Source organism: Pimephales promelas, chromosome 16, assembly GCF_988280905.1.
Source record: "Pimephales promelas chromosome 16, fPimPro1.hap1.1, whole genome shotgun sequence".
NCBI classification, from domain to species: domain Eukaryota; kingdom Metazoa; phylum Chordata; class Actinopteri; order Cypriniformes; family Leuciscidae; genus Pimephales; species Pimephales promelas.
Genome location: NC_142784.1, coordinates 10,185,593 through 10,199,651, shown reverse-complemented (window position 1 = coordinate 10,199,651; position 14,059 = coordinate 10,185,593). Strand labels below are relative to the sequence as shown.

General features: G+C 38.1%; 1 protein-coding gene across 3 annotated transcripts in view; it reads right to left on the bottom strand.

Moving 5' to 3' along the window:
• The window catches only part of ece2b (endothelin converting enzyme 2b), an 82,234-nt gene that overhangs the window by 27,729 nt on the left and 40,446 nt on the right, over nt 1-14,059 (bottom strand). For all 3 annotated transcript variants that reach the window (XM_039660082.2, XM_039660084.2, XM_039660083.2), the window contains 3 exons: nt 13,244-13,330; nt 8,855-8,999; nt 8,527-8,742 (listed from right to left, as the gene is read on the bottom strand). In XM_039660082.2, coding sequence (XP_039516016.2) covers nt 8,527-8,742; nt 8,855-8,999; nt 13,244-13,330 — 448 coding nt within the window. The remainder of the gene's footprint in view (nt 1-8,526; nt 8,743-8,854; nt 9,000-13,243; nt 13,331-14,059) is intronic.

Sequence of the window (14,059 nt, the reverse complement as noted above, 5' to 3'; positions counted from 1 at the left end):
TCACATGGAAGGTCCCTCCCCAGGAGTGGTGTTCTTTTGTCCACAATGAAGAACATAGCAGGAACTGATTGGTCATGAAGAGGAATGTTCACGAACAAATATCCAACTGACTGAATTTGGGCATTTGAATACATTACAAGCCTGGCTATGGGTTGCGACAGCACACTGTTACTGAAATGGTATACATAAGTGCTGTAGGGCATGATAGATAGTCCCCAGACAAAGCCAACCACCAAATCCAAGTCTGTGAGTCAGAAGTAGATAAAGTCACTGTGCTTGTAATGCTGGAAGTAAGAGCGGAATATTCCATGTACAGTATAGTAACTTCTGGTAATTCAATTTTATGGACCTCATGTGTATTTGATTGCGCTGATCGGTACAGTTTAGCGTAATGTCCAATCTTTTTACACTTCCTGCATGGTGCAGTTGCAAGCGGGCAGTTCGCAGCATAAGCTAAATGTGCCTCTGAGATTAAACACGTGCCAAACACTAACACTTGCCACATGTACTCTTACTCATGCTGGTTTCAAATGTTTTAACAAAGTTTAAATTTAACAATTTAATGTCATGTGGTGTAACCATTAACTAAAAAGTAATAATATTTTTTCTTACACCATAAAACATGCAAGTTTATAGAACCTAAGCATTATTTTCAGATTTTTTTTTAAATATACACTCACCTAAAGGATTATTAGGGACACCATAACACTGTGTTTGACCCCCTTTCGCCTTGAGAACTGCCTTAATTCTACATGACATTCATTAAACAAGGCATCCTTTAGAAATGTTGGCCCATATTGATAGGATAGCATCTTGCAGTTGATGGAGATTTGTGGGATTCACATCCAGGGCATGAAGCTCCCGTTCCACCACATCCCAAAGATGCTCTATTGGGTTGAGATCAGGTGACTGTGGGGGCCATTTTAGTACAGTCAACTCATTGTCATGTTCAAGAAACCAATTTCGAGCTTTGTGACATGGTGCATCATACTGCTGGAAGTAGCCATCAGAGGATGGGGACATGGTGGCCATAAAGGGATAGACGTGGTCAGAAACAATGCTCAGGTAGGCCGTGGCATTTAAACAATGCCCATTTGGCACTAAGGGGCCTAAAGTGTGCCAAGAAAACATCCCCCACACCATTACACCACCACCACCAGCCTGCACAGTGGTAACAAGGCATGATGGATCCATGCTCTCATTCTGTTTACGCCAAATTCTGACTCTACCATCTGAATGTCTCAACAGAAATCCAGACTCATCAGACCAGGCAACATTTTTCCAGTCTTCAACTGTCCAATTTTGGTGAGCTCTTCCAAATTGTTGCCTCTTTTTCCTATTTGTAGTGGAAATGAGTGGTACCCGGTGGGGTCTTCTGCTGTTGTAGCCCATCCGCCTCAAGGTTGTGTGTGTTGTGGCTTCACAAATGCTTTGCTGCATACCTCGGTTGTAACGAGTGGTTATTTCAGTGAAAGTTGCTCTTCTATCAGCTTGAATCAGTCGGCCCATTCTCCTCTGACCTCTAGCATCAACAAGGCATTTTCGCCCACAGGACTGCCACATACTGGATGTTTTTCCCTTTTCACACCATTCTTTGTAAACCCTAGAAATGGTTGTGCGTGAAAATCCCAGTAACTGAGCAGATTATGAAATACTCAGACTGGGCCCTCTCGCACCAACTTTTCTTTCCCATTCTGACACTCAGTTTGGAGTTCAGGAGATTGTCTTGACCAGGACCACACCCCTAAATGCATTGAAGAAACTGCCATGTGATTGGTTGATTAGATAATTGCATGAATGAGAAATTGAACAGGTGTTCATAATAATCCAAGTGTATTTTTCATTGCTGATTCATATATATCAATGTTTTGGGGGAGCATCACCAAATGACAATCAAAACTTTACCATATCATATAAAATGGTCACTTACTGACCTTGACATATACCTTGTTACACCAGGGGTATTCTCATGATATAATTTCCTTGTTCTCTGCATGCTTCTTGCACAACATGACTTGGCAGACAAGCGTTTATAACTAAATTGCTTCAGTGCTTATAAAAGATGTGTTATTGTAAGTAAGAATTCCATTTTTCATGAATTGTATAAAACAAAATGGATCTGGACCAAAAAACAAATAGTAATGTTTAAATTTCTTTTTGTGTTTCTAGTGGCACATAAATGATACACTTTATCTTTAAACATCTCAACCAAACAAGGAACACACAGAGGTGTGAACAAACAGATAAAGGCACTCAAATGATGAGACACAAACATACATGCAACCACCCACTCCTGAGCACACAATTATGCTTGTCATCATGATCTTTGATTGGTGCTCTTAGTTGTTGTCATGGTAATACACCTCACACGTCTTTGGGGGAGGAGTAATTCACTCTGCTCTTTGTGTTTTTTATACGAAAGAGAGATGGCGTAATTAATCTACAACACGATCGTTCAAGCAAACAATCCCTAAACCACCACTTACAGTAGTCTCTATTCTTGCTCATTTTTCTTTGCTGTAGTATTTTCTCCTCCTAACAGCGCAATTACATTAAGAAACAGGAGGCAGGAATATTCAAGTAATAAATTCTCAGGGGAACAGTGGCAGTCCAATTACCGGTCAGCAGGTCTAGTCTAGAGAGAGGACACACGGTGAGAAAGGAATGGGCTTTGGCAGGACTCGCTGCTCGTCTAGCAGAATTAAGAGCTGATCTCGTTCTAGTTCCAGATTTTGCTTGTGTTTGTTTGTGTTTGCTGGGCAAAAGGTGACCATCAACCAGGCGCATTGGCACAAAGAGCTAATTTGTCTTCTTCAGACAGTCTTTTTCTCTGTGTGAGGGCAAAGCACATAATCCGGCACTCAATTTGGAGCATCATCTATCATTTTCATTATTTCTATTTCAGTCACACAATTATTTTGTAAATATCTGTGGTAAATATTACTGCAGTGTAGAAAAACCATTACCCAGTACATCGCCCAGACCATATTTGAATAGGCAGACATTTTAGCAACATAATAAATATCTGCAAAAACTACAATATAATACATGACATGATCAAATATTTATTGTATCATTTCATTTCAAATTATATTTTTATTTAAAGTAATTTGGGGTGTAAACAAGAATTTATTTTATGACTTCACCATCCAAATCAGATGGTGGACCTGCGCCTAGACATGACGACAACGCATCCCTGAAGTATCAGCAGAAGTTGTGTCAATTAGACTCCCCCCTGTGAAGGCCTCATTGACATGACAGCCATTGGCACTGATCCACAACAAACCCGTCTCCAAACCGGCGTGATGACTCCGATCTTCAACCAGATGGAACTGGATAATATTCTGATTGTTCCAATCCAGTCTGACTTCTGACCTGTAATGCTGCCTGAATCATCATCATAAACTTTTCATTTGTTCGTTGGCCAGAGGAGAACTGGCCCTGATAAAACCTGCTTTCTCACAAGGTTTTTTGGTTGTGAGAGTTTTGGTTTCTTGCCACTGTCGCCTTTTTCGCCTTTGTCACCATTGGCTTTTGGCTTGCTTAGTTGGGGACATTTCATTTAACATTCAACAATATTATTGATTTTTGTTTTAATTTTTTTTACAACAATATTAATCATCACTGAACTTACTTAAGCTGGACTGCGACACTATTTTCTTCTGGATTATTTTCCTGTTATCTATGTAAAGCTGCTTTGAAACAATCTGTATTGTAAAAAGCGCTATGTCAATAAAGGTGATTTGACTTGACATTAGCAAACCACCAAGCAATGCTCTAGAAACTATCCATTCAACCCTAGCAAAGCTCGAACAATACCCTGGAAACCACACAGAACATCCTGGTAACCACCTAGCAATGCTCTGGTAACCAACCTTGAACACCCAAGTGACCACCTAGTAATGCTGTGGCAACAACCCAGAAGACCCAAGCAACTACTTACCACATTGGCAACCACCTAAAACACCCTAGTAACCACCCAACAACAACCCGCTTCCAACCAGAATACCCTACCATACACTCAGCATACAACCCAGAATACAATGGCAACACCCTAGTAACCACCGACAGAAGAACATCCTAGTAACCACCTAGCAATAACCCAGGAACTAATCAGAACATTCCATCAAACACAACAGCAACCACCTATCAATTTCCTGGCAACCATCCATAAACCCATAGCAAACACCTAGCAACAATCACCCTGCCAACACCCTGGTAACGACCTTGAACACCCTAGAAACCCATTAGCAACATCCTGACAGGATCATTTATCATTTTTTTGCAATACAGAAGGCCTGTGGTGTTATGTCATGTACTGTTGCCCATACTCATAGTGGGGCCATAATAAAATCCAGTGTGAGTTTATCCCACCACTCTTTCTTCTCAACCTTTTCTTCGTTTCTGTTTTCCTACCCCCCCCCCCCCCCTCTCTCTCTCTCTCTGCAGGGGGCTGCACCAGTTCTCTGACGCAGGTCATTAGAGAATACTCTTCATTTACTGTTCACTGGAGCGCTGTGTTCACTTCAGCATGCGGAGGTGTTCACTGGCCCAATTACACCACAAAGAACCACAAAAGATGTGTAACATATCTAAGAGTAATTTGAGATCAAAAATATGTTCATGTAAGGCGAGTGTTATTAAATGTGCAGAAAGGTGAGAGGGTGCCTGTGGGTGTGATGCAACACGCAGTGTCAATGTGATGGAGTGTCACCAGAGCAAAACGGCTATAGGGACCCCAGTGTGAGAGCGCATTCATTAGACAGAGAGAGAGAGCTTGATCACAGCCAGTGCATTACAACAGGTTATTAAATAGTCTGATAGACCAACAATTAGAGAGACGGATGGAGCAATGCGTTTAAACATAAAAGAAATTACATTAGCATTCCTGTGCAGAACTCTAGAGCTCGCAAGGCAGCGAATAAGTAAACCCGAGAGTTCAATAAACAGTTTGCTGAAAAATGAAAAGTTGCATTCAGATATGCATAGTGGGAAATAGAGGGAGAGAGAGATTGATGAGACTTCCAAAATATGCTTGATTTTCCAAATTAGCGTTGTTTGCTAAGAAAAACATGAATTCTACTATTGATCATACTTAGAGTTAGAATTAGGTTTGTACAATACACTATGTAACAAATGCTTAGCTTATGTAAATGTAACCCCTCCACCTGGGTCCCACTCGACCCGCTCGTGGGCCTCAAACCCGGGTCTCCGGCATGAGAGTCAGGCGCTCTAACAAGGAGGCTAAAGACTGCAGCCTCTAGCGTCTGTCGCTAGAGTGCCTATTGAGACCAGAGTAGTGAGGTTTACTTGCACAGCAACTACTAGCTGGCCTCCGTTACACTCACCCCCCTAAACCTCACTCCCATCCGGGTCACGGCACCAATGTAACCCCTCCACCCGCTCCGAGTAAGCCTCAAATCCGGGTCTCTGGCATGAGAGTCAGGCGCTCTAACAAGAAGGCTAAAGACTGCAGCCTCTAGCGTCTGTCGCTAGAGCGCCTCTTGAGATCAGAGGAGTGAGGTTTACTTGCACAGCAACTACTAGCTGGCCTCCGTTACATAAAGTCACATGGCTTGAGGAGAGGCGCTCTTACTATTCTAAAGGCCCCCAATCACTACAAGATAATCGAGCCGATTTTGGACCCAATTCTCCCCTTCCGACAATCCAAGGAGAAGTGCCGATTATCATGATGGTTCTATCAGATTTAACTGTGGTGTGAGGTGTGTAAAGGGTGATTGAATCTGCTTGGAAGAATGCCGGGGACGCTCCAATCTCAAATCATAAATATTCAACATGATCAGAAATCCTGTCGTGTGGAGGGAACCTGCGGAAAAATGCACACTCTCTCTGTAGATTATCACGTGGAATGAAACAATAGCAAATCCGAAAGTGAGCTGGCTTAAGATAGAAGCATAACACCTTTATTTAAAACCTTTATTAAAAATCTTCCTGTAAAAGGCAGTCCAAAGATTATTATCACCATTTCTTTACAGCAAGAGATTTTGTGAATGGAATCTGTAAGTGTGTGTTGTGGTTTCCTGGTCACATCGCGGCACTCTACACACTATAGGAACAAAACTGTTAAATCTATTATTTTTATGTTTCATTATTTTTATCGTCATGTTTGTGGTCTCTCACGTTTAGCAAATCTGATAAGACTGATAAGACTTTTTAATCTTTTAGTGTGGGCCAACCTTAAGAGATCAGACCTTTGTTTTTTTGTTTTTGTTTTGTTTTTTTTGCCTGGTGGACAATAAACGGGTGAAATAATTCCCTCAGACTTCCATCAAAGGAACGACTTCAGTGGGTAGACTCTTTTGATCTTTTAAATAACCACCTAGCAACCACCATGAACACCAGAGCAAGCCACCTGACAATAGCCTAGCAACCATCTTGAAACGCCATAGCAACCACCCAGAACAAGCCAGCAAATCACTTGCAGTACCAAACTGAGAACATTCCAGCAACCATTTAGAAATGCCCTGGCAATCATCATGAACTGTGAAGTAAACACCTAGCAGTACCTTGGCAACCACCCTCCAAACACCAAATGACCTAGCAACCTACCCTAACAACCTTTTAGCAATGCCCTGGCAACTATCAGGAAAAGCATAGCAACCCCTTAGCAACACCCTGCCAATCAACGAGAGCTAGGGAAATCACCCAGAACACCCAAGCAAATGACCAATTACAACAATTACAGAACAACCTAACAACCACAGAGTAACAGTGTGTTCACACCAGGCGCGAATAGAGCGTCAAATTCGCGCCTACCAGGTCTAGTCATACGCTTGATCACTTTGAACCCATTCGCGCGCCAAGAGCAAAATTGACGCGTGTAAAAACAAAAGTTTGAAGCGAAATTCACACGTGTCACACGCGTCAGAATCGAAACCGGCCATCTTTTTTATGTTTATCGGGCATTCATCGAGAGAGTCACCGCTCTGTATTTGCTCTGGAGAGCTAGAACACCGACGTGGGGTTCATCGTCGCCGTATTTATGTCCACCGGACCCTTCGGAGGCGAACCGTTTGACGAGTTTTACCATTTGCTCACTCCAGAAGCTCCTGTCACGCGGCCAGTTTGATGACCTGTTGTCCCGCATCGGAGCGAGGACACCCTCGCCCTCATCCACCTGTCATTTATTTTTGTTTTGATGATAAATAGAGCCAGCCTCCAAAAGTTATTAACCTGTCCTGTGATCTTTTCTCACAAAAACTTATGCACATGCATGTTGTTGGTTGTCTTTACATTATAATAATATTTCATATAATCTAGATATGGAATAAATAACATTTAATACAAAATGAACATGTTTTAAGTGATAAAATATTTGCTTTGTTATGCATTATAACCACGCCAGGTATTTAGTCATATTACAAAATAATTTATGGAGGCATCCAGATACTTCACCACTTGAGCAAGCAGCTAGGCTCCTGATGGGTTAACGTGGCGCGAATTGACGCCAAAGTTCAGATTTTTCAACTCGCGCGGCAAACGTGTAAATGCACAAATAGCACTAACTAAATTATTCACGCTTAATACGCCAGACGCTCAATTCGTGCAAACTTGACGCGCGAACGAGGCGTATTCGCGTCTACCGTGCCGCGCTCTATGCCTCATGCAGGAATTTTTTACGCGCATAACGCGCCTTTACATTGACTTAATATTGAAATCACTCGCGCCTGACGCGCTATTCGCATTCGTGTGAACGCACCATAATACCGTGGTAACAACCTAGCAACATCCCAACAAGCCCTCAGAACATTCTAGCAACCACCTAGTAACACCCTGGGAAACATTCAGAACACAAGCATTGCATTTTATCTAGTCTACAAGTACAAGACAATGGCATCATCATCACTGCCAGTTTCAATAGATGTTTTAAAACTGTAAATTTCTTGAAAAAACTATAACCAATAAAAGGCCTTGCAAGCAATATACTGTAAATCCATGTGAGGATGAATAATGGAGGGATTTAAAGTTACAGAAACAGAGAACTAGTGCAGAAAGTCATTGTCCCTAATCGAACAATCAGACAGTGATGTCTGCTCTCAGAGAAAACAAGAAATCAGGTCACAGAGCAGGAATCAATGAAAGTTTTTACAATAAAAAAAACAACCCAAGCACAGAGAACTGAGGTAAAGCTCTTCAAAACGCATGAATGGAGCTGTTTTCTATTGGAAAATCAAGGAAATCATTAAGATGTCTTTCTAAATACAGTATATTACACTTTGTGAACACTGACAAAGATGTTCTGAGCAAATCCCATCTACAGTATCTATAAATTACAGGAACGACTGTCTGTCTGTGTGTGTCTGTCTGTTAACCGCATATCTCTTGAACCGTTAGTCCAATGGATCTCAAACTTGACAAGTGTCTTGCTACGGGCATGAGTAAGTGCAGTGCCAAGTTTGACGTTGTTTGGATTAGAAATGCAAAAGATATCGCTAAATACGGGCATTTTGCACTAGTTATACAAATAGAACCAGCACGTGTGTGTGTGTGTTTTCCAGCACTTACCCAGCAGGTGTTTGAGCACAGCCTGGTTCTGGTCCCAGATGCTGTTAAATGTGTTCCAGCGGGAGCGGCCATCTGGCAGGGGGTTTTTGCGGACCCATCCTCCACAGGCGTACTGGTAAAAATCCTGACATGGGTCGACGGAGCGGTCCAGAGCTTCCACTATCTTACTGGCCACGGTTACACACGCCTCTGTTAGACAGATACTACGGGCTGGATCTGGGAGTTAGAAACAACAAGAAATAAAAACTCCCATTACGTGACATAAAACTGAATGTTAAAAGTTATACAAGGAGGGCATTCATTTTAACCATTGGATTCATTGGATTACCTCCGTTATAGCGGACTCCCAGTGTGATCGCACAGCCAAATAGTACTAGAAGTGAAGTGAGAAGCAGACCAGCCAAAACCACCTCCAGCTGAGTCCTCCTGCCCAGTGGACCAAAGAACTGAACACCACCCTTACGGAAACCCACCTAAAAGAGGGTCAGATAAGTGTTTTTAAGTTCGATTTTTTTTTTAATTGTTACTATTTGCTGGTTAACATTACAAACTCGCAAAAAAAATTTTTTTGATAGAGTTTTTGTGAAACTATGCTTTTTAGATATGGATTACTCCGTTAGTACAATTCTCTGTGGCGTTTTATGTTATGTAAATACCATGGTTTCTGAACATGCTAGTCATTAAGTGCCATTATAGTGAAGGCAGCATTACCAGCCACTTCAAAACCACAGTACATTTCTGTGAGAATAAAAATGTTCAATGAAAAAAAGACTAATTGTGTCATAGCAGTTTAAAACACTCACTAATGGCCGCTGACAAATACTAATCTCATTCTTCCTTTCTTTGCCTTATAATAAAAAATATTATTATAGAAATATTCCCAAAGAAGAAGACTCCTTTTTCTGTAGAAACTCTAGGAACATCACATATGGATTTTTTTTTTAAAGAAATACTGCACATCTCTTCATCATTCATCATTCATCACCCACAGAACATAAAACAAGTTGCCTGGGGGATACCATATCAAATGCATGCTTCATATCATTGCTTGAACAGAAGAGGTATCACATTTCCTGCTTGACTTAAAAGTGAGCAGCAAATGAAAGGAGCCACATAAATCGCTTCGAATTCATATCAAATGTCTCTCATAATTCATTGAAGTAAATTCCCTGGATATCTGACCTGCTGTTTCCATCACTTAAAAGTTATCGCTAATGCAAATGTCTGCATGAAAAATGATGCTTATTTTTATTAAACTGATATCCATGATCTCTTCCCAATTATATATTAGTCCACCATTTGATCCTTTTAAAAGGTTTTATGGGTTTTCAGAACATTATTCATACCTAGATAATTATTCAGGTTTGCCTTTCTATAAAAAAATGCCCATTTAGTCATTAGTCTAATTTGACTAATTTACTTATGTAATAATCACCAAGCCTACTGTATGTTTATAACTTCTTATATTAATGACTTTAATATAATTGGCTAATCTTAACATAATGAAATACTATTGATCATCAGGACATGCTGGACACAGTAAATGATATACCCTTTACACACTGTGCATGGGTAGATTCTGCATGGTGACTTTTAGGGAAGCAGTATCTAAGCAATATCAGCTAACTACTGAAGTACCTCAAGGTTCGGTGCTTGGCCCCTTCCTGTTCTCAAAATATTCACAATACATGAGATCTACACACTTAAAAATAAAAGTTATTTATTGGCATTGATGGTTTAGTGAAGAACATTTAACATCCATTGAACCTTTCCAAAGCACAAATATGGAAGAGGATTAGGGCCAAGCATATATAAAAAAATAAAACCATCTCGAGATTAAAGTCATTATAATGCGAGATTAAACTCGTTAAATTTCGAGAAAAGTTGATATACAATTTTGGGAATAAACTCATTAAATATCGAGATTAAAGTCTTTACAATGCAAGACTAAACTCGTTAAATTTCGAGAAAAGTCGAAATACAATCTTGAGAATAAACTCATTAAATATCGAGATTGAAGTCATTACAATGCAAGATTAAACTCGTTAAATTTCGAAAAAAAAGTCGAGAATAGACTTGAGAATAGACTCATTAAATATCGAGAATAAAGTTGTTGTGTTTCAAGAAAAATCTTGTTTAGTTTCGAGAATATAGATTTTATTCGAGAAAAATCTCATTTGTATTTCAACTTTTGAGTTTTTTTCTCAAAAAATGACTTTATTTTCGATATTTAATGAGTTTATTCTCAAGATTGTATTTCGACTTTTTCTCGAAATTTAATTAGTTTTTTCTCGAAACACAATGACTTTATTCTCGATATTTAATTAGTTTATTCTCAAGATTTTATTCAAACTTTTTTCTAGAAATTTTACAAGTTTTATTCCCGAAACACAACGACTTTATTCTCGATATTTAATTTGTTTATTCTCAAGATTGTATTACAACTTTTTTCTCAAAATTTAACGAGTTTTTTCTCGAAACACAACGACTTTATTCTCGATATTTAATTAGTTTATTCTCAAGATTGTATTTCAACTTTTTTCTCAAAATTTTACGAGTTTTTTTCTCGAAACACAACGACTTTATTCTCGATATTTAATTAGTTTATTCTCAAGATTGTATTACAACTTTTTTTCTCAAAATTTAACGAGTTTTTTCTCGAAACACAAGGACTTTATTCTCGATATTTAATTAGTTTATTCTCAAGATTGTATTACAACTTTTTTTCTCAAAATTTAATGAGTTTTTTCTCGAAACGCAAACACTTTATTCTCGATATTTAATTAGTTTATTCTCAAGATTGTATTTAAACTTTTTCTCGAAATTTTACGAGTTTTTTTCTCGAAACACAACGACTTTATTCTCAATATTTAATTAGTTTATTCTCAAGATTGCATTTCAACTTTTTTTCTGAAAATGTTTTGAGTTTTTTTTCTCGAAACACAACGACTTTATTCTCGATATTTAATTAGTTTATTCTCAAGATTGTATTACAACTTTTTTCTCAAAATTTAACGAGTTTTTTCTCGAAACACAACGACTTTATTCTCGATATTTAATAAGTTTATTCTCAAGATTGTATTTCAACTTTTTTCTCAAAATTTTACGAGTTTTTTCTCGAAACACAATGACTTTATTCTCGATTTTTAATTAGTTTATTCTCAAGATTGTATTACAACTTTTTTTCTCAAAATTTAACGAGTTTTTTCTCGAAACACAAACACTTTATTCTCGATATTTAATTAGTTTATTCTCAAGATTGTATTTAAACTTTTTCTCGAAATTTTACGAGTTTTTTTCTCGAAACACAACGACTTTATTCTCAATATTTAATTAGTTTATTCTCAAGATTGTATTTCAACTTTTTTCTGAAAATTTTTTGAGTTTTTTTTCTCGAAACACAACGACTTTATTCTCGATATTTAATTAGTTTATTCTCAAGATTGTATTACAACTTTTTTCTCAAGATTGTATTAAAACTTTTTTCCTCAAAATTTAACGAGTTTTTTCTCGAAACACAACGACTTTATTCTCGATATTTCATTAGTTTATTCTCAAGATTGTATTTCAACTTTTTTCTCAAAATTTTACGAGTTTTTTTCTCGAAACACAACGACTTTATTCTCGATATTTAATTAGTTTATTCTCAAGATTGTATTACAACTTTTTTTCTCAAAATTTAACGAGTTTTTTCTCGAAACACAACCACTTTATTCTCGATATTTAATTAGTTTATTCTCAAGATTGTATTTAAACTTTTTTCTCAAAATTTTACGAGTTTTTTTCTCAAAACGCAACGACTTTATTCTCGACATTTAATTAGTTTATTCTCAAGATTGTATTTTAACTTTTTTCTCAAAATGTTTTGAGTTTTTTTCTCGAAACACAACGACTTTATTCTCGATATTTAATTAGTTTATTCTCAAGATTGTATTACAACTATTTTCTCAAAATTTAACGAGTTTTTTCTCGAAACACAACGAATTTACTCTCGATTTTTAATTAGTTTATTCTCAAGATTGTATTTCGACTTTTTTCTCGAAATTTAATGAGTTTAATCTCGCATTATAATGACTTTAATCTCGAGATGGTTTTATTTTTTTATTATTGCTTGGCCCTAATCCTCTTCCGTACACAAACAATATGTATAGGTTTTTTATTTTTTTATGTTGACAAATTATGGGGAAAAAAAGGTTCTTAAAAGAACGGTTACTAAAAGTTTATTTGGTTTCAGTTTGTTTTGCAGCGGTTTGCAAGAAGTGTATTTTCCTATGTTTTATGCATCTGGTGCTCCTACAGTGTCTGTATGTATTTCATCTTGCCTGGATAACTCAGCCTAGAAGAAAGAACTTCACCACCAACTCATTACCGTGTTTCTTTCCCGCTAGCCCAGCAGTTCACCACAGCATGACTGTCAGCATGATTGTTCAGCGGTAAAAGCATCCAAGTCATGCAGGAAAGAGCTGAACTTCACAGAGAACATCACGACTACCCAGCGATTCACTATTCTCTCTTTTGCCGCGTTTTAGCGTCATTTCTGATCTTCCACTTTTCATGGGAATTGTGCAACAGTAATATTTCTCATAGTTTCTGTAAAAACGAACAGCTTAAATGGTTGCTTTATTTATTTGCATGTGGCATTGGATTTAAAAAAAAAAGTCTGAAAGAAAAAAACATAAAATGCACACATCCACACTGAGCCCTGACCCAAACTCACCTCCACACTGTCAGGAGAGATGGCTCCATCGGCAGGGATGTCTGTCCCGTCCTCCTCCTCAAACGTTGCACGCTTGTAGTTAGACATCTGAAAGAAACAAAGTATGTGTAAATGTGTTGAAATATTAACATGGTTGGCAATTAAAGGAGTAGTTCACTTTTGAAAAAAATGTTTGCTGATAATTTACTCACCCCCATGTCCACGTCTTTCTTTCTTCAGTTGAAAAGAAATTAAGGTATTTGATGAAAACATTCCAAGATCTTCTCCATATAATGGACTTCATTGGGTACCAAACGGTTCAAGGTCCAAATTGAGAGTTTCAGTGCAGCTTCAAAGGGCTTTAAACGACACCAGACGATGAATAAGGGACGGGTCTTATCTAGGACCCTTTGAGTCATGACTCGAAAAAAGATTTGTTCATTTTGATGAACGAGTTTGAACCGGAGAGTCACGAACGCTCATCACAGAACAGAGCAAGGCGAGCATTTGTGCTTATAAAACTTAAACTTTTTTATTTACTTTTGAAATGACCGATCGTTTCACTAGATAAGACTCTTATTCATCGTCTGGTGTCGTTTAAGCCCTTTGAAGCTGCACTGAAACTCTCATTTGGACCTTGAACCGTTTGGTGCCCATTGAAGTCCATTATATGGAGAAAAATCCTGGAATGTTTTCATCAAAAACCTTAATTTCTTTTCGACTGAAGAAAGAAAGACATGGACATCTTGGATTAACTACTCCTTTAAGGTTAATTTACAGCAAACATGAATGAGATGTGATGTGAAGAGCAGTAGACAGTTTTACAAGACCTTCAAC